This window comes from Echiichthys vipera (assembly GCF_963691815.1).
Source record: "Echiichthys vipera genome assembly, chromosome: 9".
In the NCBI taxonomy this organism is placed as follows: domain Eukaryota; kingdom Metazoa; phylum Chordata; class Actinopteri; order Perciformes; family Trachinidae; genus Echiichthys; species Echiichthys vipera.
The window spans coordinates 21,661,281-21,684,519 of NC_139834.1; the positions used below are offsets into that span (position 1 = coordinate 21,661,281).

Below are 23,239 nucleotides of genomic sequence, written 5' to 3' on the forward strand. Positions count from 1 at the left end.
CAAAACGTGTATACTTTTGAAACGCTTATTGTCTCATACATCTGACATTTGTGAGTCAGTTGCTATAAAGCATTGCATTTATGATATAGGGTACTATCATGGAGAATAGGAGGAGAGAATAAGGAGAACTGGATACAGCGTTGGAGGTGTTCATTCCTATGAAAGTTGCTGAGTGGTGCATGAAGCCAAAAAAGTTCAACTGCCCCATCTGAAAATACCCAGATGATGATCGTCACAATCTTTACTAAAGCACTACTTCTGGTTTATCTTAAACTTGAATGGAGATCATATGATTTAATCTTGTGGCACTTCTATACTTTTAAAATGTTATCGGACTGAAGGGATCAAATCCGGATATTAACTCATTTGCAGGTCACAAAATTCATCCACTGAATTACAGACCTCTCTTTTTCCATGGAGGTCAATGGGAAAAAAGTATTGTTGGGCCCCATGGCATCTTTGCAAATCCACTGTTTGGCAAATATGTCAAAATGACTTCAATGCCCAGCACACTTCCTGGGGGCCTGGGTACTTAAGATACTAAAACAAAGTCAGTGAGCTGCTTGCATTTTTTAAGCACAAACCACCACCATGGGCTGGATATCAATGACTCCTTTTCAAATACCTAAGGAGTTAATAGGCTTTTTGTTGGTCGCCATCATGCTGGAAAGCCAAACCACTGGTCTTTAGTTTTTGAGATGTGATTGTTTCTGTTCCCTGAGTCTGTAAATAAAGGAGACTGTCTGGCTGTTGCATCTCAGACAAATTATTTATTCATGGTATGGACGGGCTGTCGAGACTTGTCAGGGAAAGCTTGGTGGGAAAAGGTAACGTGCACAGGTATTTCCTTGCCCTCAAGGAAGGGCTCATGGCTAAGGGCATCTGTGTATGTGTATGTGTGTGTGTGTGTGTGTGTGTGTGTGTTCAAGAGAGAGAGAGAGAGAGAGAGACAGACAGAAAGAAAGAGAGAGAGAGTTTGTAATGTGGGTGCGGGGCTTAGTAACTGTGCAGTCACAACAAGGAATCGAAGCAGTTGTTGGTAGAAGTATGACTCTTTCCATCAGTGTGGTGTCTGAGTCTGGATCATGAGTGGGTCATTTTAAAGTTTACTACTTTAAAGTTATTACATTTGAATTTGAAGAACTCAATTGAACTTAATGCAACAGAAAAACTTAATTAAGGAAAAGCCTTACCCATAAAAGTCTGTATGACAATTACTCCCCCCATGTTACCTTAAATTCTTGAAGAATTTTTTTTTCACATGCCGCTCATGGGTGTAATGAAACATCACTCTGGATCTATATATTGATTCAGTGATCAACAATCCAATATCGTCAAAGAAGATATATCGACACAAATAGTCATCTTCGATATGCACCTACTTTATATATATTTCTCTTTTTTATAAAAAAAAATAGTTTGTTTCTCATTTTAGTGTCTGGGAGAGCTTAGTAATAAAATGTTCAAATCTTCTTTGTCCTGTTAAATCTTTTTCCTGTTAAATCTTGTGATTTACGCCACTAATGCCTCCACAGTGAACAAATAATTTCCTGTTTTTGGATTCTTTAATCACCGTTGAGGCAAGCCATAATTTAAGGTAACATGTGCGGAGTAACTGACATGAGAGAGTGTGTGGCGCTGGAGATGGTCCATTGCCAATTTTGCATCATTTACTGTGTCCACTTTTTGCGCTAAACATGCATTATGTTGCTCGGTGTCATGTGTAGACCACAGTGCAAACGTCTAATAAATCTGATGATGGTTATCACATAAGGCTGTTGCCAGTAGGTGGCGCTATGACTGTGAGTCAACATTGGCATGTAGACATCCTCAGGCCTGGAATGTTATCACGTATGTACTGTATTCTGCCATAAGGTGCCATGTTGCATTTTTATTCAGGCCCATTGTAGCATGTTCACACAGGACAACTGTCTCCTCAGTGTTTTTTTCCTGGAAGGTCTCTGATTGATTTCTACAGGGAAGATTTTTGAGATTTTGTGATTGTGTTGGGGCATGTTTAGGCTTCTCCATCCTTGTCCCGGTGTCTTTGGATGCATTTGTACTGGCAGTTACACACAAACATGCAGGTGCATGAGAATGCTTGTGATCTGAGGAATCACTGAAGACTTGGTTTAAGCAGAGCTCAACTTATTCTCATTGAATTGTGACTGAGTGAGTGGCAGTTGTAAAAATCAGACATTATCATCCATTTCAGCTTTAAAAAAATGACACTGAGACAACCATTACTACCCACAAACCCAGTCTCCTGGATAATAATCATTTATTCATTCTGATAACACAGTAATTACCTTTACAGACGTAAATTTACTGCTGACTCTTTTACAATCCACATGTGTTTTCCCTTCCCTCTTCCTTTTATTCTCTCCTTTTTCTCAAACGACACAATTTGTTATCCAGTCATGATTTGATATGATAATTATAGTGTTCTGTAGTCACAACCCACTATTTAAGCATTATATTATCACCCAGCCCTATATTTGTCTACCATGTCTCTGTTCTTTCATTTTTTTTGGATGATGTACTGATAGATGACTTAATGGCCCAAATACCTCATTTCAATTTGAAACAACAATCCCATCTCCTGAGACATTATTTTTGCCACAATATCAGTGGTAGCAAAGCCGTTGACATGAACCCTCTCACCTTTTTCCCTCATTAGGTTCATCCATAGCTACATCTTCAATCGCAAATTCATGAAGCTGGGAAGACACTAGTCTCAGTTTCCATGTCTTTTGTAGGTTATTTAGAAAATATAAATATGAAGACATTAATTGACATTTGCTTGATGACTAATGCATCTTATTCTTTGCATATGTTCATGTCCTAAAGTATGAACAGGAAGTTCAAATTTAAAGAGAAACACAACTGTGATCAGCATTTTGTTAGACGAAGCATTAGTTTAGTCTCTAATTTGACTGACTGATTGTGATGTTCTGAGAATATCGGAGGCAGACAGGTCATTCTTATATTATCGTATATGTAATATATTGAGCCTCTCCGGTCGTGTGTGTGTTCTTTCCCCACGCAGTACTCTCCCTTGCTGAAGAAGCTCTACTGTCAGATTGCCAAGACCTGTCCAATCCAAATCAAGCTGTCCTCCAGTCCTCCTCATGGCAGCATCATCAGAGCCATGCCTGTCTACAAGAAGGCGGAGCATGTCACAGAAGTGGTCAAACGCTGCCCCAACCACGAACTAGGACGAGACTTCAATGATGGTATGATTGACAAACCTGGTCCGTTGACCATACTGACTGTCTTATTATTATTATATAGCCCCCCCTCTAACACACACACACACACACACAAAATATCCCAATAATATCCCCTGATAAGATTATTTTGGGTTGTTATTAAAGTGTAATTCCGGCACAAAATCATCCCATGGTCTTTTTCGGCACTTAAATACATCAAATAAACCATCAAGACCGTTTTTTTCTTGAATGGACTTTACTACGAGAGAAGCTGGTACTGGGGCCAGTAGGTAAGTCTTTCAAAACTCTGGGTTCGCTAACTAAGTTGTTGGTGCTTTGTTTTATGTGTAGGGATACTAATCATGCTAATGCAGAGGTTTAGTGTTATTCTGAGCAGTATCAGTGGTTAAAAAAAGCAGTTTTAATGCCTTTACCATACTGCCCCTAGCTAATCAGTGTTAGCCGGGTCCGTCTGTTAGCGACTCTCCAGGATTTCTCCTTTAATAGTTGTTACACAAAATAAACTCTCGATGGCTATTATGATGCCGAAAAGACCATGGGATGATTTTGCACCAAAATTGTTCTTTAAGTCAATTGCCTCCACCGAGGAGAGGATAAGATACACGATTCATTAATCAAAACATTGTGTGCATTAAACATTTATTAAACAAAACTGTCTGGTGTCTGGTATGTGTGATACTTTGATTTAGATTAACCAACAGTGTCCTCACCCATCCATCATTCTCCACACAGGTCAAGCAGCCCCGGCCAGTCACCTGATCCGGGTGGAGGGTAATAATCTCTGCCAGTACGTGGATGATCCTGTCACTGGCCGGCAGAGTGTCTTCTTGCCATATGAAGCTCCACAGGTTAGTGCTTTATCGATGAATCAAAGAGACACTGCATTGTATTAAGTACCTTAGAGACTCATGAATTTAACAACCTGTTCTCACTCCCATAGGGCAGCTTGGTCAACGCACCTCTTAGCGTCTGTGTAAGACAAATCGGGCTTTGAACATTTTCAAACATGTCAAAGTATAAAGAGCGTCAAAGTATAAAGAGCAAAGTCTGCGTAGGGAGGCTAATATTAAAATGCATCTGCAACGTGTCATCATGTCCTGTGTGAAAACAAAAATCAACTTAACTTGCACTGCATATGTAACAATATGTAAAGTTAAGTTTACATAAGTTAAGAAACAAACATACATATTTTTGACGCCAAAGGGCTAACCGGAGCCTAGCCAAGCAGCCATACATGTAAGTTACAGGTGGTAGTGAGAATGTGTTGGACTTTAAGCATCAGAAATGACGTTCTACAATGAATGCATAAAATAATTGTGCATTAGGTGAATTCTCGTTGATTTCCATTCTACCACTTAGAAAGGGGGTTGGGCTGATGGTGCATAAAAGAAGACACGGATTGATTGATGTTCCTAATACCACAGAAACAGTCAATTTCAGTGAGGTACTTCTTAGGAAGCACATCTATAAATAAAAAGATGCCGGACATGTCCAAACAAGCGAGAGTGAGAACTCATCATGTCTGTGATTGCACCTGAAGAGGTTAATGAAAAGCATGATTTTGTCTCACATGAAAGTGCACTGCAATACTGTCCCCTGGTGGTGGATTGCCATACTCACTGTGAAATGGGAGATCTGCTTGTGTGCAGATTGAAAGAAATTACAAAAGTCCTTCATAAGTGTCAGTGACTAAACCAGCAGGTAAACCAACTAATCTTGCCATGCACTTATTGGTGATATTCACTGTTTCGTGTTTCAGGTGGGGACTGAGTTTACCACCATCCTGTATAACTTCATGTGCAACAGCAGCTGCGTGGGCGGCATGAACAGGAGACCCATCCTTATCATCATCACTTTGGAAACCAGGGAGTAAGTCAACAATTCTCAAGTCATACACGTAGAAATGCTCTTTATCATGTGCTTTATTTTGATTCTTCCAGGCACTGAGGACACTTTATGAATTTAGAAATGTTTTCAACAGTACATACTAACAAATGATACAGAATAAAGCCCCACAGACCCGGCCCCAGTTCAATGGGAAGTACAGAACATACTACAATATAACCTTTTATTACATATATTTGATATTCAGTACCATTTACCATGATAATGTCAATTTTAGCAGTGTTGTTGAACCAATTGAGTATATTGTGAGACTGCATGAATCCAGAAAGCTGAAGTTAAGCTGAATAGTAAACACAAATCGAAACTGGATTGTTAGAGAGTTTTCTCAACAAACATCACTTGATTAGTTTATTTTGTATCCCCAATCATCTCTATAGTGGTCAAGTGTTGGGCAGAAGGTCGTTTGAAGGTCGGATATGTGCGTGTCCTGGACGAGACCGCAAAGCAGACGAGGACCACTTCAGGGAACAGCAGGCCCTGAATGACAGTGCGGCCAAAAATGGCAGTGCCAACAAGCGCAGTGAGTTGTATTAAACTGAATGACACGTTCACGTTAACTACACATTCAATAGTTAAGTGACTTCTGGAATGTTGTGATACTTGTCTTGCTGTCTGGCTGATGTTCCGCGTTATCTTGGTCCTCAAAAACAAGGAGCTCGTGAAATGTTCTAGAAACCTGTTTGATCATAATGTGTTTCTGTCTGCAGACTTCAAACAGAGTCAGCCCAATATTCCTAGTCCAAATATCAACATGAGGAAGAGGCGGCATGGAGAAGAAGAGATTTACTATATTCCTGTAAGAGCCTCTCACACACTTAATATTTTACCTGAAAGTAGTGTTAACAGTGTAATATACAGTAGACATACATAAGAGATTATTTAGACTTGATGTACAGTATATACGTATTTTGGCCTTTTATTAATTAATGTAGCAGTATGTGGAAATATTTCGCTACAGCAACTACAAGAGAGAGAAATAGCATTGCATTGAATGCTGAAAACAAACATACCCCTGGACGTGCTCACCAGTTCACCCCTTTTATGTTGCTGTACGTGTTGTGTTTGTGTGTAGGTTCGTGGTAGGGAGAACTTTGAGCTTTTGATGAAGATTAAAGACAGTTTGGAACTGGTGGAGCTGGTGCCGCAGCCACTGGTGGACTCCTACAGACAACAAACACAGCAGCAGCTTCTGCAAAGACCGTGAGTCACTCTAACACTAACATATGCACAAGCACACAGACAGCTGCTGGTACATATGCATACATACATACATACATACATACTGCACATAAAGGTATGACTTGACTGTTTCTTTATAACTAATTGAAGTCTATGAGTAAAATAAAGGGATGAAGTTATAAACTCAGAATAGAATAAACCTCACGAAAAGGCAAAAATTATAGTCTGTTAGACTAAACATCAAACTGTTGAAAAGTGTTTTTCGCACTCACTGACAGACAGACACGCATGTTTCTCTAACCTCAGCAACATTCTCCGCTTTTCTCTAGGAGCCATATAGCATCCCCCTCCTCTTACTCTCCGCTGTCCAACATGAACAAACTTCATGCCCACGGAGGCCTCAACAAACAGCCCTCAGTCAACCAGCTGGGGGGGCAGCAGCAACAGCAACACCACACTGCCCCCACCTCCATAGCTCATATGGGTGAGTAGCTATATGTGTGTTTCTATTAAATACAGATGTACTTATAAAGCATGTTTTAAACAATTGTTTTATAAAGTTTTCGGATCAGAAAATATTAATGTCAAGGGAGCCTGCTCATGCCATTATAGTTCAGGTCTTTGTGCTGTTCATCTGCTCATTATTTCAATGATCACCCCCCCTCCTCACAGGTTCAAACATGCTCAACAGCCACCACATGCAGGGAAATGGTGATATGAATGGCGGCCACAGCAGTCAGACAATAGTGTCTGCCTCCCACTGCAGCCCGCCCCCTCCGTATAACCCTGACCCCGGCCTTGTCAGGTACCTCACCCTCCAATGACACTCCTTCTTTTTATCATCCTGTAAAGGGCCAACAGACAAAATGCAGATCAAATGCACGTGTTGGGTTAAATATGAATGGGTGCCATGTTGATGCCAAAACAGCTAGTTTGTTTAGCCACATGTTTGTATAAATTTTTTCAGACAGGTTTTTGGGAAAAGTTCCTAATTTGCAGCAAAATGTGTCTAGATGGAATTGTGTTACGCCGTCAGTTTGGTTTGATTATGGCTGTTTTGTAAAGGCTTGCGATTACATCACAAATCTCCTCGCAACTGTGGCTGGTACCATAATGAAGGTCCACTGGGGAATAAGGGCTATCATGGAAATAATGTCTATACATAATTGGGGGGGGCAGGCTCATATTAAAGGGATACTTTTGAAATGGGGTTGCATGAGGTACTTATCCATAATCTGTTTTTATTATCTACAGTAGATTTCAGTTAGCAGGCCCCCAGTTTGGAGTAGCAGGCAAGACTACCAACACAGAAGCTAAGCAATGTTCTGCTGTGGGTAGGGGCAGCAAGTAAACTTATTTGAGCCACCTATAAAAGAAATCCGTATCAGTTTGTGTCAAAGCCACCAAACTCCATTATAAAAAAAAGTAGGCGAATTCCCGTGTTCTATTCTGAGGTAAAGTTACTGTTCTTGTCAGTGGAGTCTGGTAGCTTTGACCGGAGCACAGATAACGAGTGCAGTTCGTCAACCGCATAAACTTAAACAGGGCTGTCTGATTGCATGGTGAAGCGGTAAAAACATTCTAAATATAGCAAACGCTTTAATGGGTGGCTAAAATATGTTTAGCTGCTGCCCTCATTCGCAGCAGTACATTGCTCAGCTTCCTTGCCTGTCCTCCTGTCTGCTTCTCCAATCTGTGGGTGTGCTGACTGTCATCTACTGTAAGTAATACTCTGGCTATGGATAAGTACCTCATACCACCCTACTTAAAAAAAAGTCAGAAGTGTGCCTAAACCAGATGTGTTGATCAACTCCCTTTCAAAAGCAGCATATTAATTATATCGATTTGCTCATGCGGCCAAGCTGCTCAAGAGTTGTAGACCTTCACTTTGGCGGGTTTGTTATGTCACCCAATAGCCCAAACATGTATACAGCCATCCTTCGCAATGCACTACTGCAAATTTTCTTCAAAAGAAATTTCCATTGTTTAAGTTCTGTTTAATTTTAAATGTTTTTTTCATATTTTTTTCTAAGATAATGTGTCAATGCATTCATTTTAATACTTCGATTTTGCTTTTGCAATTTTACCATTTTTGATACAGCAGACTTTGTCCACCTTTTTGGTTTCTAGATTATGTTTATTGTACAGTTAAATTGTACAGTTAGATTCTTTTTTGATTATACTGTATGTTGCCAAAACGTTAAAATTTCATGTATTTATAATAAAGGTTCTTCATCAAAGCAAGAATGGCCTTATGAATCATTAATATAAATGCATGTTTATGGTTTTACTTCCACTGAATCTATCATACATAGTTTTTGTACATTTGAGGCTAGATCTGTGCCCTAATTCTTTCACTCTATACGTTTAGAACTAAACTAATAATAGCTTGATCAGATAATTACTTCACTCAACTGAAAGAGGGGATTTTCTGAGCAGTTCTGTCTAAAAAATAATGTTGTTAAGATATTCTTTTAGCAAGGCTGAACTTCACGTCAGTTTTTTTAAAGTTGATTTGTGTCATAGTCCTGCTTTTAGCTTTGTAGCTGTGGTCTACTGGTAGTCTAAGCAGCCCTGCTTTTGTCCCCTTACAGTTTTCTAACCAGTCTGGGCTGTCAGAACTTCATTGAGTACTTCACCTCCCAAGGCCTCCAGTCTATCTACCATCTCCAGACTCTCTCCATGGAGGTAACCACTCCATAGCTGCACTCACAATCTCACAGTGATAATAACAAATGATCCTTTGCGTGTAAAGCTTCATAGCAAACAGAGAAAAACAAGACAAAGAAACAGTTAAGGAAAGAACAAACAATAGTAAAGACTAAATCGTTTTTTAAAAAAGAAGGAAAATTTCCCAGAGAAAGGTTTTTAAAAAGCATTTGAGGATTGAAATAAGTGCCTCGTCGAAATAAAGGTGCCACTAGCAATGATGTTGAGCAATGTTTTGCCCCATGTTTTTGTATCTATTAAGCAAACACTGGCACTCGTATCCTTTTCCTTTTTTGTATTATTTTTCTCCTACTGCCTTGCACTCATCCAGTCTCTAACTTTGTGCCTTCACCAGGATTTAGTTGCACTGAAGATACCGGAGCAGTTCCGCCTCGCCATCTGGCGAGGTCTGCAGGACATGAAACAAGTTTCTCCCCTCCAACTGCCTGCCTCAACTCATCATCATGACTATCATGGCCAGCAGCTTCTTCGCTCCAGCAGCAACATGGCTGCCTCCGCCATGGCGGCCATCGGGGCTGCCAGCGGAGAACTGCAACGTCAGCGAGTCATGGAGGCTGTGCACTTCCGTGTCCGCCACACCATCACCATCCCCAACAGGTCAGGAGTCGTTGGGACATCAGGGATGGCAGCGGCTACTGATGAGTGGGCTGACTTTGGTTTCGACATGCCCGACTGCAAGCTGTCACATAGCAAGCACTCTATCAAGGAGGAGTTCATGGAAAGTGATGTTCATTGAGCCTGGAGAGAATCTTTGGACTGTTTTTCAAATATTATTATCAGCATTAGCTTATTTGCAAAGTAAAACCATGTGGATAGGTCATTATAAATGTACTTTTAGGTGTTGCTGTCATATTTCAGTCAGTGATCAAGTTCCATTTTGACTGTGGGACATTTCCTGTGAATGCACTTTCCTGTGCAGTCTTGAATATAAGATGATACAAAAGGACGTCTCAAGTCTAAATATCTAATACTTTTTGGGATTCTAATTAGTGCATGTTAATAAATGTTGTAGTTTTTTTCTAGAAAACAGAACATTGTTTTGTTGCTCTGTGCAATAATACATCACACATTGTTTTCTTTTATAGCATCCAGTAACATTTATAGTGAACACAAAATGTAGCAATATCACAATCGCACAAATGTCACAGTAGATGTACTGTATCACCATTTCACAACTTGCTAGTTTCAAATTTGTATTTGAATACACAGAAAAACAGTTGTCAGCTGACTTATTTATTGTTCTTACAGGTTTCCTTCACTTGTACAAATGTATATATTGTATCTTGTAAATGTTTTGGACTAGATGTGATTGCAAAGGGGTATTTAGATTCAAAACGGTGCATCGGCTGTTTGATCCAAATGTAAACTGAATGGTAAAACTGGTAAAAACTCAGAGTTATGGGAACACACAGTCATGCATATGTTTTGATGGCTGTGATAATGCGATGACCTCTAATTCAATATACCCTTGTCATTTCATTGTTTGAAATCTGTTTAATGAGCGTTGGTATTAATAGTGTGTATTCATGAAGACAAATGAAAATCAAAGTCAACACGTAATATCAGAACGCATTGTATCCATTACTTTTTTATTAACTCATATGAAATACTGATATTCTTTATAGAAACACGTTGCAAAACAGTTGAGAGAGAAACTGTCAAACACAGTATTATATTCTAATAACAGGGATTTAATCAGAATTGTGAATAATAAATTAAGAATAGCGCCCTGCTTACCAAGACATTATACAATACCGTTGCATTTTTTTCCTCTCTGTGTTTATTTGAAAAACCTTGCAGGGCAAGGTCCTCATATATTGATTAGTTAGTCGTGTACCTAGTAGGCCTATGTATCTTCATGGCACTTGTTTGTGGATATTTAATAACAACATTCCAATTATATTTCTAGAATGCCATCCAGCATGATTAGCCATGGTGAAATTCTAGTAATGGTGTCAAATGTGTTTGCAGTAACCATAGACTTTACTTTGCACCATGATAATAATTGTTTTCCTACTAACTTCCTTTTTTTTTTTTTACAAAGGCCTTCTCACTCACAAATACACATATACTTTTACCCACTAACCACTAACTGGTCAAAAAGAGCACTTTATGCTTTAAAAGTAAATTAATTTGGGATTATTTGTGCTTATGATCAGTATTATGCATTATCACAATGTGAATAGAAATAGTGCTTGTTTTGATATCCCTGGTTAGTTTTTTGTTATCAATTTTGTAAATATGTGTACCTATATAACTATTGCTGTTCATCTGTGTCAATTAGTTTTGAAAAGTTAAGTTCAGTGTTTGTTTTTGTTTATCATGGATATTAAAATATTTGCTTTCCTTTTATGACTCTCTTTATCAAAGCCAAAAAAGGTTTTAGACTAAACACTGGTCTGAGTTAGCCTGGCAACACCAGACTAATCACAAATGCCAGAACAAATTGAGCATGAGTTTGGCCGATTCGTCTGGTTTCGAGGCAAGGACTGAGAATTTGAATGTACATTTAAGTCTAAATCTAGGCAACAATTAATGTGACAGGCCTCGCAATTAATATGTTATTTATATATTTATTTATAGGCTATTATTCCAGTAGGAAAGTACACACGCATGACATGTTTGTTCATCCAGAGGCGGAAGTTTTTTGTTTCGTTTTTTTTTTAACTAGAAATTAATTTACAATATCATGGCATAGAAAACATTTAAAAAAAATAACCCCTCTTAACGTACATATAAGGCGCACTCGATTAAAAGGATAACTTCAATTGAATAAAAAAACGAATATGTAACAAATGAAAGCGAATAGAACAAAACTAATAACTATAAAATAAATAAATAACTATAACAATAACAATAATAATAATAATAATAATAATAATAATAATAATAATAATAATAATAATAATAATAATAGTGAATCTAAATGACTTTGTAGTTTCTATGGGTCTCCTTCCAACACCTGCATCTCCTTATAACGTAAGCATCGCAGAAGTCTTCCATCTGATCGAGTCAGTATTTTTCGGGTCTCTACTATCCTGCCTGCCGTCACTTCGACTCCACGCGGAAGTACTGACGTGTTCCACGCAGAAGTGGCTAGTTTAGCTAGCTAGGTAGAGCCGGGTAGTGACACAGCGGCCGTATCAGGTAAGAAAGGACATTGACTATTTTCAACATAATTGCAAACACAACCAAGAGACGCCGACAGGTACTGACAAACTAAGAAACACATTTCCAAACGATCGTATTATTCAGCGAGTACGGATGTGGTGGTTACTAGGGAATGGTTTGATTTCTAACCGGGCTATCGCTGGCTAGCTGTTGAGCCGTTGGCAACGGAGCGCCGGAGTTCCGGAAGTGAGTTGTCAGATTATCACACTCCTTTCTGGTACTTGTAGTTCAACGTTTTCCGCATAAACATACATTGCAATGGAAAGAGAACGAGTAATGAACTACACTTTATTTTGCCATGCTTTAATAGGCGCTACGCTGGAGTTGTGGGTAATGTAGTTATATAAATGCATTTAAGGCGCCGAAAAGGGTTAACTGAAGCTGTACTAAAACTACATATACCATAAAAGCGGTAATTTGGGCCAAAGGGCAATATACATTTAGATGGCTAGCGTTATTTAGCTATTCCTGGGGCTAATTTGTAAGACATACTTTAAAGAATATCACTGACGAGACGTTTGTATCAGTTAATATATGATGTGTTTTGATTGTATCCATGTTGTGGTCTTCCCAGAGAGTCCCGTGATAAATATGACTTATTAGCTACCTTTCTGACTGCCTAAGCTTGTTAGCTATTTATATGCAGCTAACGTTAGCCACAATCGTGAACAGCTCTAACGTTGCATATCAAAAAAGGATCATTTAAAGGCCCTGTAATTTCGACGGCAATACAGTGCAAGTTGATGATCGAATATGTGAAACATAACCCCCCAACTTCAATGTTAGAGGTGAGCAACCGGTTTATTTTACCTAGGAATTCCATGATAGGCTCGGTACGATGTAACGTTAAATGGGAAGTCCTAACGCTAAGTAAAAGGAGCTGAAATGACCTGCCTATGTTTGGATTTTAGTTACAACAATCGTTACTTCGTTGATCAGTTTGAACAGAGTACTACATTTTGTGCTCCAAGCCGTAATCTTCGTGGATATCTTTCTGATCTCCTTTTTTCAGCGGTTATGTGTAACGTTCCCTGTCGCACATGCCATCTGGACTCATTCAACACAAACGTGTGCATTTACATTCATTTAGCCAACACTTTTTTTTCCAAAGTGAGTAAGAGCAAAGTAAGTGCATTCAACCATGAAGATAATACCAACAGTGCAGGAATCATGCCGCTACATCAAATGATCAAATAAGCCAAAATTGCTTCAAGTGCTGTATATTAGAAATACTTTTTTTCTTTTCATGGGCCACGGTGCAGTCTGAACAGGTGAGTTTTCAGTCTGCGATGAAAGATATGTAGGCAAACAGATGAGATACTGTACAAATCACACTAACAGTTTGGAGATCTAGTGTGTCCATGTTTCCATTTTAGGAGAGTCCTGTTGAAGTCGAATACCAAGTCCAGGGAAATTAGGTCCTTAAAAATACCTACATTTCACAGATACCCCTGCTAAGAAGTCAAACATTCCTCAAGAGACCATAAAGAACAAGTAATGGGAATGTTGACATGACGTGCCTTGTCTCTTCACTTAAACTATGTAGGCTGGAGAGAGTAACACCTTGCCAACCTGACTCATCTGATGGTTTGTTTCACAATCTGAGAAGGCATCCTTGGAAACTGATTGGAAAAAGGGCAGGCACTTTCAAAACATACCAGGGAGGTGATTGGATGAACCATCTGTCTATCAGACTCTTGCAGAAGTCAATCAAGAGAAAACATCTTTTTCATAGAAAAAAGCCTTCAGTGCCTTTCTCTTCTTTTAATGAACAAATACTTTCCAGTTCTGATTAAGCTGATGCTACGCAGCATCTTCAGTAACCTCTTGCTGCCATTGTAGTTTTAAATGAGTGGCGGGCCCCCATGTTGTCACCCCCACACCCTCCTCAACTGCCAGTAGCGCCTCACAGGACGATGATTGGCCGGGTCATTTTTGATCTGAACATAAGCGCATTAAGGCGTCGTCACACATGCAAGGGACAAACATTCGCCCTCGCTTCACTTTCATTCTGTGTGAACTAAAAGGGCTTATAGAACATACGCTCCCAATAGCAAAGCAAATTTGCGTGGAGTTCAACTCTGGTGAACTTTGACCAGTGCAAAATATCGCCTCGGCAGGTGATGGTCTGTCGCCTGCATTCACGTATGCGTGTGAAATGCACTTACTTGGAGCCTGACAAGATGGATTTTCATATCATGCGATGTGATCTTGTGTTATCGTGAGAAATCAGCTGCTGTGCAAGGTAAACGCCTTGCTGTCTTACAGGCTTAACTGATATTCCAGCCAGTAAACCCAGGAGTGGGACATGCTAGACTTGTGCATGCTGGATAGTGGTATCCCATGGCATCTTATAAAGTCTGTTACAGTCATATTAGCCAAGTAGCCTTTATTATGCAGCACTAATCAAAATGTCTTTCATCTTCACTGGCAGAATGTCAGAAGGGGACAGCGTTGGGGAGTCAATCCATGGGAAACCATCTGTAGTCGGTGCCTTTTTCACACGGATTGGACAGGTAACATGTCTGTTACTCAGATCACATATAGCATATATCATTTAAATTATTATGGATTCAATGATTTGATAATGTGTCCTAAACAATGGTTTGCATATCAGCAATCCTTTGAATGATTTGCAGATAAGGAGCACAGTATTTCAGTTAAGTATTTTTTCTGCTTACCGTCACATACGCTTTGTACTCAGCAATGGTATCAGTGCTGCAAATGTGTCATCAGTGCATTCTGACTGTACGTGGGAAGGCGGGCATCAATTTGTCCAATCGTACTGGTCAGTCAGTTAGAGAAGATGAAAGTGTTATTTAAAGGCTTAGCAGTGTTCCATCTAAGGTTGTGTCTTGCTTGCTCCCAAGTGATATCCTCTACCACTGATGGTTACATTTGGTTTCCTTTATTTATTTTTTGGTAACAGGTGTATCAGTCATGGCTAGACAAGTCAACGCCATTCTATGCAGTGCGTTGGGCAGCAACTCTACTACTTACTGCTGTCTACATGATCAGAGTGTACATACTACAGGTAATTGTCTGTTTTTTTTTAATTAACTAACGTTCTTTGCTGAGGAAAGTCAGCTAAAGTGCCATGAGACTTGTAAATGGCTGTCATGAAAGCAACACCATTACAAACTGATTCACTTTGCCCTGCGATGTCCATTTTTTTAGGCTGTCTGAGTAAGGTGATCATTCACCGTTGTACTGATTAGGGAGCACCACAAGAGGACAGTGGCTATATATTTCTGTTTTGTTTCTCACCTGTCCAATGTGTGATGTTTGTGTTTTGATTATTTTTTTTGTTCTTGCTCATTTGTGTAATTTTTCACTAAAAGAAGGTGCACATTCATGTTTGCTGGCTACCCAGAACACATTTTAATGTTGTGGTGTTCCTTTTGTTACTTTTCAGGGTTGGTATATAGTAACATATGCTTTGGGAATCTACCATCTCAACCTGTTCATTGCTTTCCTCTCGCCAAAAGTGGATCCTTCACTGCTTGACGAAGGCAAGTCGACTCAATTAAATCTGAATCAGTTTTTTTGTAAGGTGGTCATATTATGTACTTGGCGGTAGGTCACGTCTCGGGTTGTTACCTGCCCGAGGCTTTAACTAGTTACACATTATGTTCAGTATCAATAGAGTACTGAGTATGATCTTCCATACACAACACAGGTATGCATCACTTATTTGTTATGAAAGCTTTCTAAAATAGTCTGAACAGAATACTTTTTTAGAGTAATACACTTGAGGAGGGAGTTGATTATTTATTATTCATTTTATTTTATTTTAAGTGTTTGGTTGGAATTGTGTCATAGTTCTTAACACAGAGATGGTTGGATCCAAACCAAGAAAAGACCACTACATCCACAAAGTCATGTGTCATGTGTCCTTTACATTGTACATACATTTATTATTATTATAGAGAGTTTATTATATAGTATTGGTTCCAAATGAATTTGGTCTTAATTGGGTGTCTTGAAAATTGAAACAAACAAATTGTTTTTTTTTAGGTTCTGGCCTCTACATTGATGGTCTTATTGCTGAGTCATGATTGAAGAACTCACCTTTTTAATCAACTGCCACATCACGTAATTCATCTCTTTTGCAGATGAGGGCCCATCCCTTCCTACCAAGCAGAATGAGGAGTTCCGCCCTTTCATCAGGAGGTTGCCTGAATTCAAATTCTGGTAAGTCTAGCTCATGGCCTGGCCCATGAGTGATTGAAAATTAGATTCTTTGTAATGGCCTGTGCAGCCAAAGCATTTTAGCATAAACCAAAGATTTTGATTTTAATTAATCTGCATGTATTTGCTTATGCCCCTATATGATGTCACATCCTCATTTCAAGTTATCTAATCTATCCATGTCATCTATAGATCATCTCTATCCCATTACTATCTCTCAAAGAGAGACATTATAAATATAAAAAAACACATATTAGACTCTTGTTAGCCTGGTTTGACAAACATTTGCTGTGACCGGTGACCATGTTGAGCAGTTGCAGCCATTTTACAAATGGTTTCTGCATTTTTCTCAGTTCTTCTATTTACAGTTTGTGTTAAACCCTGGCTGACTGCCCAATGTTAATGCAAACCATGTATTCTTAGATAGAGAGTTTCTAAGGAAGATAGGGTTTTGCATCAGTCATGTAGCTGGTATTTGCATAGAATTTTTGAAAGCATCTTTGGTTCCCCTTTTCATGTGGTTCAAATAAATGACAGTGTTGTTTTTAACATAGAGGCAACTGTAATGGTACTAAATATTTTATTCATCAGTTGTTTTTAGACTCACTGTGTTAACTTGAGGAAAGAAAATACATTAGAACACAGTGAGATATTAAGTTTAGCCAACAACTTTTGTTCATATATATCATATTATAGTTTGTAAAAGTAGCTTGCAAGCTACCAGTAGCGCAGCACTAATCCCTTAGAAAATCGGTTTAAATTTCTTCCCAATCAAAGTCACAGACATTCTGCTGCAGTTATGATACAGTCACATTTGGTTACCTTACATTAGGCGAGGTTAGCAGGCTAGCAAGCACACACCAGATTTGACAATGAAAAATAAAAGGCAAAAAATATACTATTTTTATTCCTCTGTCGATCTTATGGAGACTGGGGTTATAAACCTCCAAAATGAAATTCAGGTAAAATCTTAATAGCATTGACAACATTTATGGTACCTAGTAGAACCAGACCACTAAGAACCTTCAGCTAGCAGCTCTGAAAATGTCTGCTTTGTTTGGGTCTACACGCCTTTTTCTAATGTGATTGTCATGAAATCTAAGTTCAGAACGAGACTGACCGATTGAAGTGGATAGTAAGCATTCACCTCTATTGTTGACTACATGCATGCAGTTCCTGTCATCTCACTAACTGTAAAAAAGACTGCATGTATGAGAACTACATATAATGAAGTGAATGTGAAGGAAAGGTATGTGGTAGTGATATGTGGAAGAAGTAGAAAATAAGGATGAGTAAAATCAGTAATAACTGATTCTTCTGTGACATTAATGTGCAAATGAACATTTAAATAGTTAAAAAATACATACAGAGAAACATGCACATGCTGCTGAATTTAAGAGATGTTTTGATACAAAATGTGTAATGGATATCAAATTAAGCATTTTCAGCTGGTTTTGGATGGAGATCAGCTATGAGATCAGCTATGTTGATAAATGTTATTAGGATAAAAGGCTTGAGACCCCTGTTTTAGTGCCAGTAAATTACTGGGTTTGTGTTGAGAATGTTGTTGATTTATGCCTACTAAATGTAACAAATGTTACTTTAACTGAGGATATGTTTCTTTTCTTGACAGGCATTCGGCGACAAAAGGCATCGTCATTGCCATGATTTGCACATTTTTTGAAGCCTTCAATGTGCCAGTGTTCTGGCCTATACTTGTAATGTACTTCATCATGCTCTTCTGCATCACCATGAAGAGGCAGATCAAGGTAAAGAAGACCACATTGATATACATGCACTGCATGAATTGGCACTGTAGCTGTACTGGAGTCAGTGTAATGCAAGCATTGTGTGTATGTGTTTATCCAAAAAGTGTTCTTTGGAGTACACGGACAATATATTGTTTGTGACAAACGGAAAACTAGAGAAGCATCTTTTCATCATCATCTATGAACATGAGCTGTTGTCAGGAGCACCAGTCGATATAATGCAATACAAACATTAAATAGTTGACTCAACAATATGGGCAGAAATGTGTCACCAGAAACTGAATTTGAATCATTTATATTTTAAATAGAATTGCTCAACTCAAACACCTAAAACTGGATTTGAATCACATAACTTGAATGTGTAGTGTTTAACTTGAATAATTTAATTGAATAAACAATCTGAAAATCATACTTTCAAATTGAATTTATTAGTTAAGAACTGAATTCCAATAAACTTGAAGCTGAATTTAATGTTATGTAATAGATTCCGGTTGTTCTGGAACTGTATTTATTCCTCACTAAAAATTCTCTAAATACTGTACTTCCACATTCAGTTCTTATAATTCAGTTCCCGCAATTCAATTTCAGTTTACTGAGACAAAGTAATTGAGGAAGAGCAGTCGAGTGCAGCGGGCAGCAACGGCTGTAGTAGCTCAAATTCAGCCAGCTCAAACCCCAGTGCCAGGGGTCAGAGCGGGATGGGTCTAACCTGTGGAACGGCAGCAACAGAAAGACGGTTGATTGGATGGGGAGTTGGGGCAGCCGGGACCAGCAAATATTCCGTTGCTGCTGTTATATAGGTTGGACCCAGAGGGAGTTCCTACAGCTGCCGGAAATGTAAGATTGGGTTTTACTTCACCACTTTGGATATAATACAATAAACACATTTTTAAAATGTTCACAGACTGGAGTTCTGTGAATGCACTCGATTTATCTTCCTCAACGACCGGATGTGTGTCTCAGTAAACTGAAATAGAATCACGAGAACTGAAATTCAATAGTGAAAACTGAATGTGGAAGTACATAGAGTAGAATTTTCAGTGAAGATCAAACACAGTTTCAGACCAATTCTAATTTCAGTAATTTCATTATATCACATTCAGTTCCATATTAATAAATTCCTCAGAAAAAAATGCTATTCAGTTTTTCAATGCAATTATTAGCAGTGTAACAATTCCATCCAGTTCTCGATTTAAACATTTTAACAGCAATGACACATAGAATAGCCACTAGATAGGATACTTTAGAACAGTATACAATAATTAACAATACTAAATATCAAAATGTGATTTTAAAATCAACTTTTAATGTGATTATTCAAGTTGAGCAACTCAAGTATGAATGATTCAAATTCAGTTCCTAGTGAGACGTTTATGCCCATTTAACAACACTGACAAAGCTTTTTACCTAAACTTAACGCCTTACCATTCGAAGGTCATACGTTTTCCTCTTACCAAAAAAGGGCATTGATGTGACATTGGGGAGAGGGAGTCAATGTTGAGATTTTTTCTAGGACCGGGAGGGAATGGGTGTCTTTTTTTTTTTTATTATTATTTCCCGTGTCTCTAGCGGAGATTACACCAGCTCTGCGAGTCAAGTACAGACACTCCTGTGTCAGTCTAGTGGGAAACATGTCGGCTTCAGGAGTAAAGTGCAGGCAGCCAGCATTTATGATCTATGATTTAAACTGATATTCAACACAGTATCGTGCCCATAGACGGTAAAACATCTTGTCACTTATGGTAACACCACCACATGAATGACTGCAGTCCAGGTCGAGATGACGGAGTCAGCGGCTAAATGTCACTCAAGGGGCCGCGCCCCTAATTATTCATAAACTTGAACCTCCAATAAAATAAAAGCTAGCCTATTTTTCAAAAAATTTACCCCCCTCAGTGTTTTCAGGGAGATAGGACCTAAACATACAAACTACAATGTTTTTTTTTGGCCTTAAATAGGTTTAATTATGCAGTGAAAACGGCCTGTTTAACATGAGGGTCAATGAGAAACTGCTCTGTTGTGCAAACTGCTCCTAGTGGACACTCGGAGAGCTGCTGTTTTTTGCACGTCCGTATTGGATCGACAAGGAAGTCGCTGTGGTGGGGGCTTGGTTTTAAAGGGACATTTTAAGGGATTGCATTATATATGCAGTGCATTTGTTTAAGATTAAATATCTGAAAACCTTATGTAAAGCATAAGTCCCTTCTTTTTTTCAAAAACCAGCATTCGTTGTGCTCCTCCTTCTTCCTGGGATATGTTGATAACAAAATGTTTTAGAAAATCCTTGAAGTACCTGTTGCTAATCTTCCTATTTTTCTTCCCCACCTTCTCTAGCATATGGTCAAGTACAGATACCTGCCCTTCACACATGGGAAGAGGACATACAAAGGCAAGGACGACACAGGGAAACCTTTTGCTAGTTAGAATCTCCCACCTGCCCTTCCCCTCCTTCTCATTTTAAATTTATTGGTCACAGCTAGTGGGGAATGACATGGGTCAGAGATTTATTTTCTTTTTTTGTAAGCGGGACAGTAACATTAAAATATAACAAAAAAAATTACATGTTTTGATCCATGGTTCAGTGTTGGATGAGGACATGAGCAGCATGGACCAAATTAGTCTTTGTCTGTTAAGGGGTAGGAGTTTCTTTTCTTGAGGACCACGATCCTCATTTTAGGATTGGTCTGCATTTGTTCAGTAGTAATGAGGCTCAATGCTGCCTTTTGCCTTTTTAACCCCATGGGGTAAGTATAAGTCACTAAGAAGGAACCACACTGAGAAAAGTTGCAGTGAAATTATAATTTCTTTTTGTTTATTTTTTTTCAATGATGGTGATTCCAGTACATCTCCTTCTCCCAAGTGAAATAAATCTGCCAACTTTTGATTAATATATTGGTACCTACTTATTTGTAACACGTTAGATATTGAAAGTCAGTAGTAGTAGTCAGTACATGATTAGATGTGTAAGATGAAATCTGATGGAAACTTAACGGTCTTCAAGTTGAATCAGTTCATCGTTGTGATACAAGTGTACAGCTGCTCTGGCTTACAAGTGTCTGAGGCAGTTGTCCTCAGTACTAAATGCAGACAAATAAAGTTTCTTGAATTAAATTGAAGACACTTTGGAGAAATTAGTGACATTTCACTTGAATATGCATTCACCGGCAGAAAACACCTGATATAATTAGTCTCTTGAAATGATTACACTTAGCACAAATACTTTTTAAATGTTTCTCTTGAATTGGCAACTAATGCATTCTGTGTATTACCTGATTCTCACTAGCATAGCCAGTGGAGCAAGCATCAAAATTGATGAGTAACAATGACTTGAATCTTCAGCCACCCACCACATCATTGAATGCATAATTCAAACCAAGTCTCACTAATCCCAACCGTAGCTTGTATGATCTCAATCCATTTAGTCTCCTGTAGTCTACCTTTGAATCAGTTCTTTCTACTTTTGCGCCATGGGACACTGACATTGCGCACCCCCAAACCAAAATTATTTGGGCAGGCATTTTAGCTTGAAATGGCAAGTCAGTAATTTTATATTACGTCCTAGTTTTCACAATTACATCGTGATGTGCATAATTACACTAAATATACTTGGTCTTTAAAGTGCACAGCCAGTATTCAAGTCCAATTTCTAACAAGGTCTAATCTGAGGTAGCAATTCAACGTTTATCCTGACGACCTTCTCTCTTTGAGACATTTACCTATCATGGTTTCAAAACCTTGGGTCCATTCAAATTTTAGAGACTATCTGTTGTAGTATTTTAAAATCTGTGTTTACTTTGAAAAACAATGTTAAATATAGTCATTCCAAGCAAACGTTTGTTCTCTTTCTTTTGCAGAGGAAACATAAGAAAACAGAGATTGAGAGCTTTTATGATAACAAATGGATGAAGTGGGTGGCAATCACACTTTTTCTATGAACCTGTTGATTTTGTTTTCTCCATTTTTATCAGACTGCTGGGAATGATCTGTCATTAATAAACTTTGATCAGCACTGTAGTATGGGATCAATACATTTTCCTGTAAAAAGTTTGTTTCAAAGGGTTGTCTGAAGGACTTGTGTGTGTATATATATATATATTTTAAAATATGAAATTTCTTTGAGATTATTTTTATTTTTTTCTTCCAACCACCATATTGTTTCCAAGTGTTTAAATCCATTTCAGTTGAAATTGATGAAAGCAGAACTGGTTAATTGGGTTCTAGATTTGATGAATTAAATATGTTTCTCATGGATTGCATGTTATTGTTTTCTTGTGCTACAGTTATAAACAAAAACATGATTTTAATAACTTAAGTGTAATTTTTTTCACTCCAAATGCTATTAAAGAGGCTGTGTCCCATTAAACAGTACATAGGTGTCTCAGCCTCATATTTTGTAGGTATTTATGGTGGAGAGTTAAAGGACAAACAACCAAAACATTTCATTTGGGCCCACACTGCCAGTACACTTTGATTTCCTTATGTCGACTCCCTTTCAATGCAGTTCATAATTCAATTTACATCTTCCACATAATAAACGTCCCTTGGTTGGTTATTAGAAATAGAAGAAAAATACAATAAAAAGTGATCTGAGCTCAAATTAAAAGAATTAATGTGCACCATAAAAATGGGCCACATTCAGACGTGCTAGCAAATATTTTGCCAGCTTAATATCCAACTTTCCATATTGCCGTTTTCTGCGTACTCATCACATCAAGGAAACAGTGCAACATTCTAAAATTACTCTTAACACCACAAAAGGGCACTGTTAGCTGTACTTATTTTTACCTCTTCAACTGCAACCTTTTTTTCCAGGCCATGCATTTTTTTTCAACGATTGGATGGTGAGCATTTCTGTTCTGCTCAAAAAACCCTTTCTTGCTAATATACTGTACATAGGAAAGCCATGTATCCTCCGAATGCCCTATGTCTTTAGTTTGTGGTTATAAAGTCCCATGAGGCTGTGATTATCCTAGAGGTCACAAGAGTGAGGTTGTTTCAAAAAATGCTCTCACTGCAATGAAATGGCTATGATGGGGATTGACATCATCACGCATGAATACA

The 23,239-nt window shown here is 38.4% G+C and overlaps 2 protein-coding genes across 4 annotated transcripts in view; both read left to right on the forward strand.

Annotated features, from left to right (window-relative positions):
* tp73 (tumor protein p73) overlaps window positions 1–11,310 on the forward strand; it is a gene marked incomplete at its 3' end in the record, with an annotated part of 19,680 nt that extends 8,370 nt beyond the window's left edge. Inside the window, exons 3-12 of one of the 2 annotated variants that reach the window (XM_083920784.1) lie at window positions 3,050–3,236; window positions 3,966–4,081; window positions 4,993–5,102; window positions 5,516–5,658; window positions 5,846–5,934; window positions 6,211–6,338; window positions 6,647–6,801; window positions 6,990–7,122; window positions 8,912–9,005; window positions 9,382–11,310. In XM_083920784.1, coding sequence (XP_083776910.1) covers window positions 3,050–3,236; window positions 3,966–4,081; window positions 4,993–5,102; window positions 5,516–5,658; window positions 5,846–5,934; window positions 6,211–6,338; window positions 6,647–6,801; window positions 6,990–7,122; window positions 8,912–9,005; window positions 9,382–9,783 — 1,557 coding nt within the window. Of the gene's footprint in view, window positions 1–3,049; window positions 3,237–3,965; window positions 4,082–4,992; window positions 5,103–5,515; window positions 5,659–5,845; window positions 5,935–6,210; window positions 6,343–6,646; window positions 6,802–6,989; window positions 7,123–8,911; window positions 9,006–9,381 lie in introns of those variants that run through there. The other variant, XM_083920785.1, reaches the window with a different exon arrangement.
* Window positions 11,311–12,126: 816 nt separating this feature from the next.
* Window positions 12,127–22,546, forward strand: rer1 (retention in endoplasmic reticulum sorting receptor 1). Of its 2 annotated transcripts, XM_083920921.1 has the most exons (8): window positions 12,127–12,194; window positions 14,653–14,734; window positions 15,148–15,252; window positions 15,634–15,730; window positions 16,334–16,412; window positions 18,043–18,178; window positions 20,513–20,567; window positions 22,033–22,546. In XM_083920921.1, the coding sequence occupies exons 2-8, from the start codon at window positions 14,654–14,656 to the stop codon at window positions 22,041–22,043; spliced, it is 564 nt and encodes a 187-aa protein (XP_083777047.1). In that variant the 5' UTR covers window positions 12,127–12,194; window position 14,653; the 3' UTR covers window positions 22,044–22,546. The 2 variants fall into 2 exon arrangements, with proteins under 2 accessions (XP_083777047.1, XP_083777046.1); XM_083920920.1 differs by having other exon boundaries at window positions 20,513–22,546.
* Window positions 22,547–23,239: the final 693 nt, after the last annotated feature.

Bases quoted from the DNA above. Each gene is read 5' to 3' on its own strand.
- rer1 (XM_083920920.1), top strand. From the start codon at position 14,654: ATGTCAGAAGGGGACAGCGTTGGGGAGTCAATCCATGGGAAACCATCT. The intron at 15,253-15,633 runs GTAATTGTCTGT...GTTACTTTTCAG, and splicing joins TCAGAGTGTACATACTACAG to GGTTGGTATATAGTAACATA. The intron at 18,179-20,512 runs GTAAAGAAGACC...CACCTTCTCTAG, and splicing joins CCATGAAGAGGCAGATCAAG to CATATGGTCAAGTACAGATA.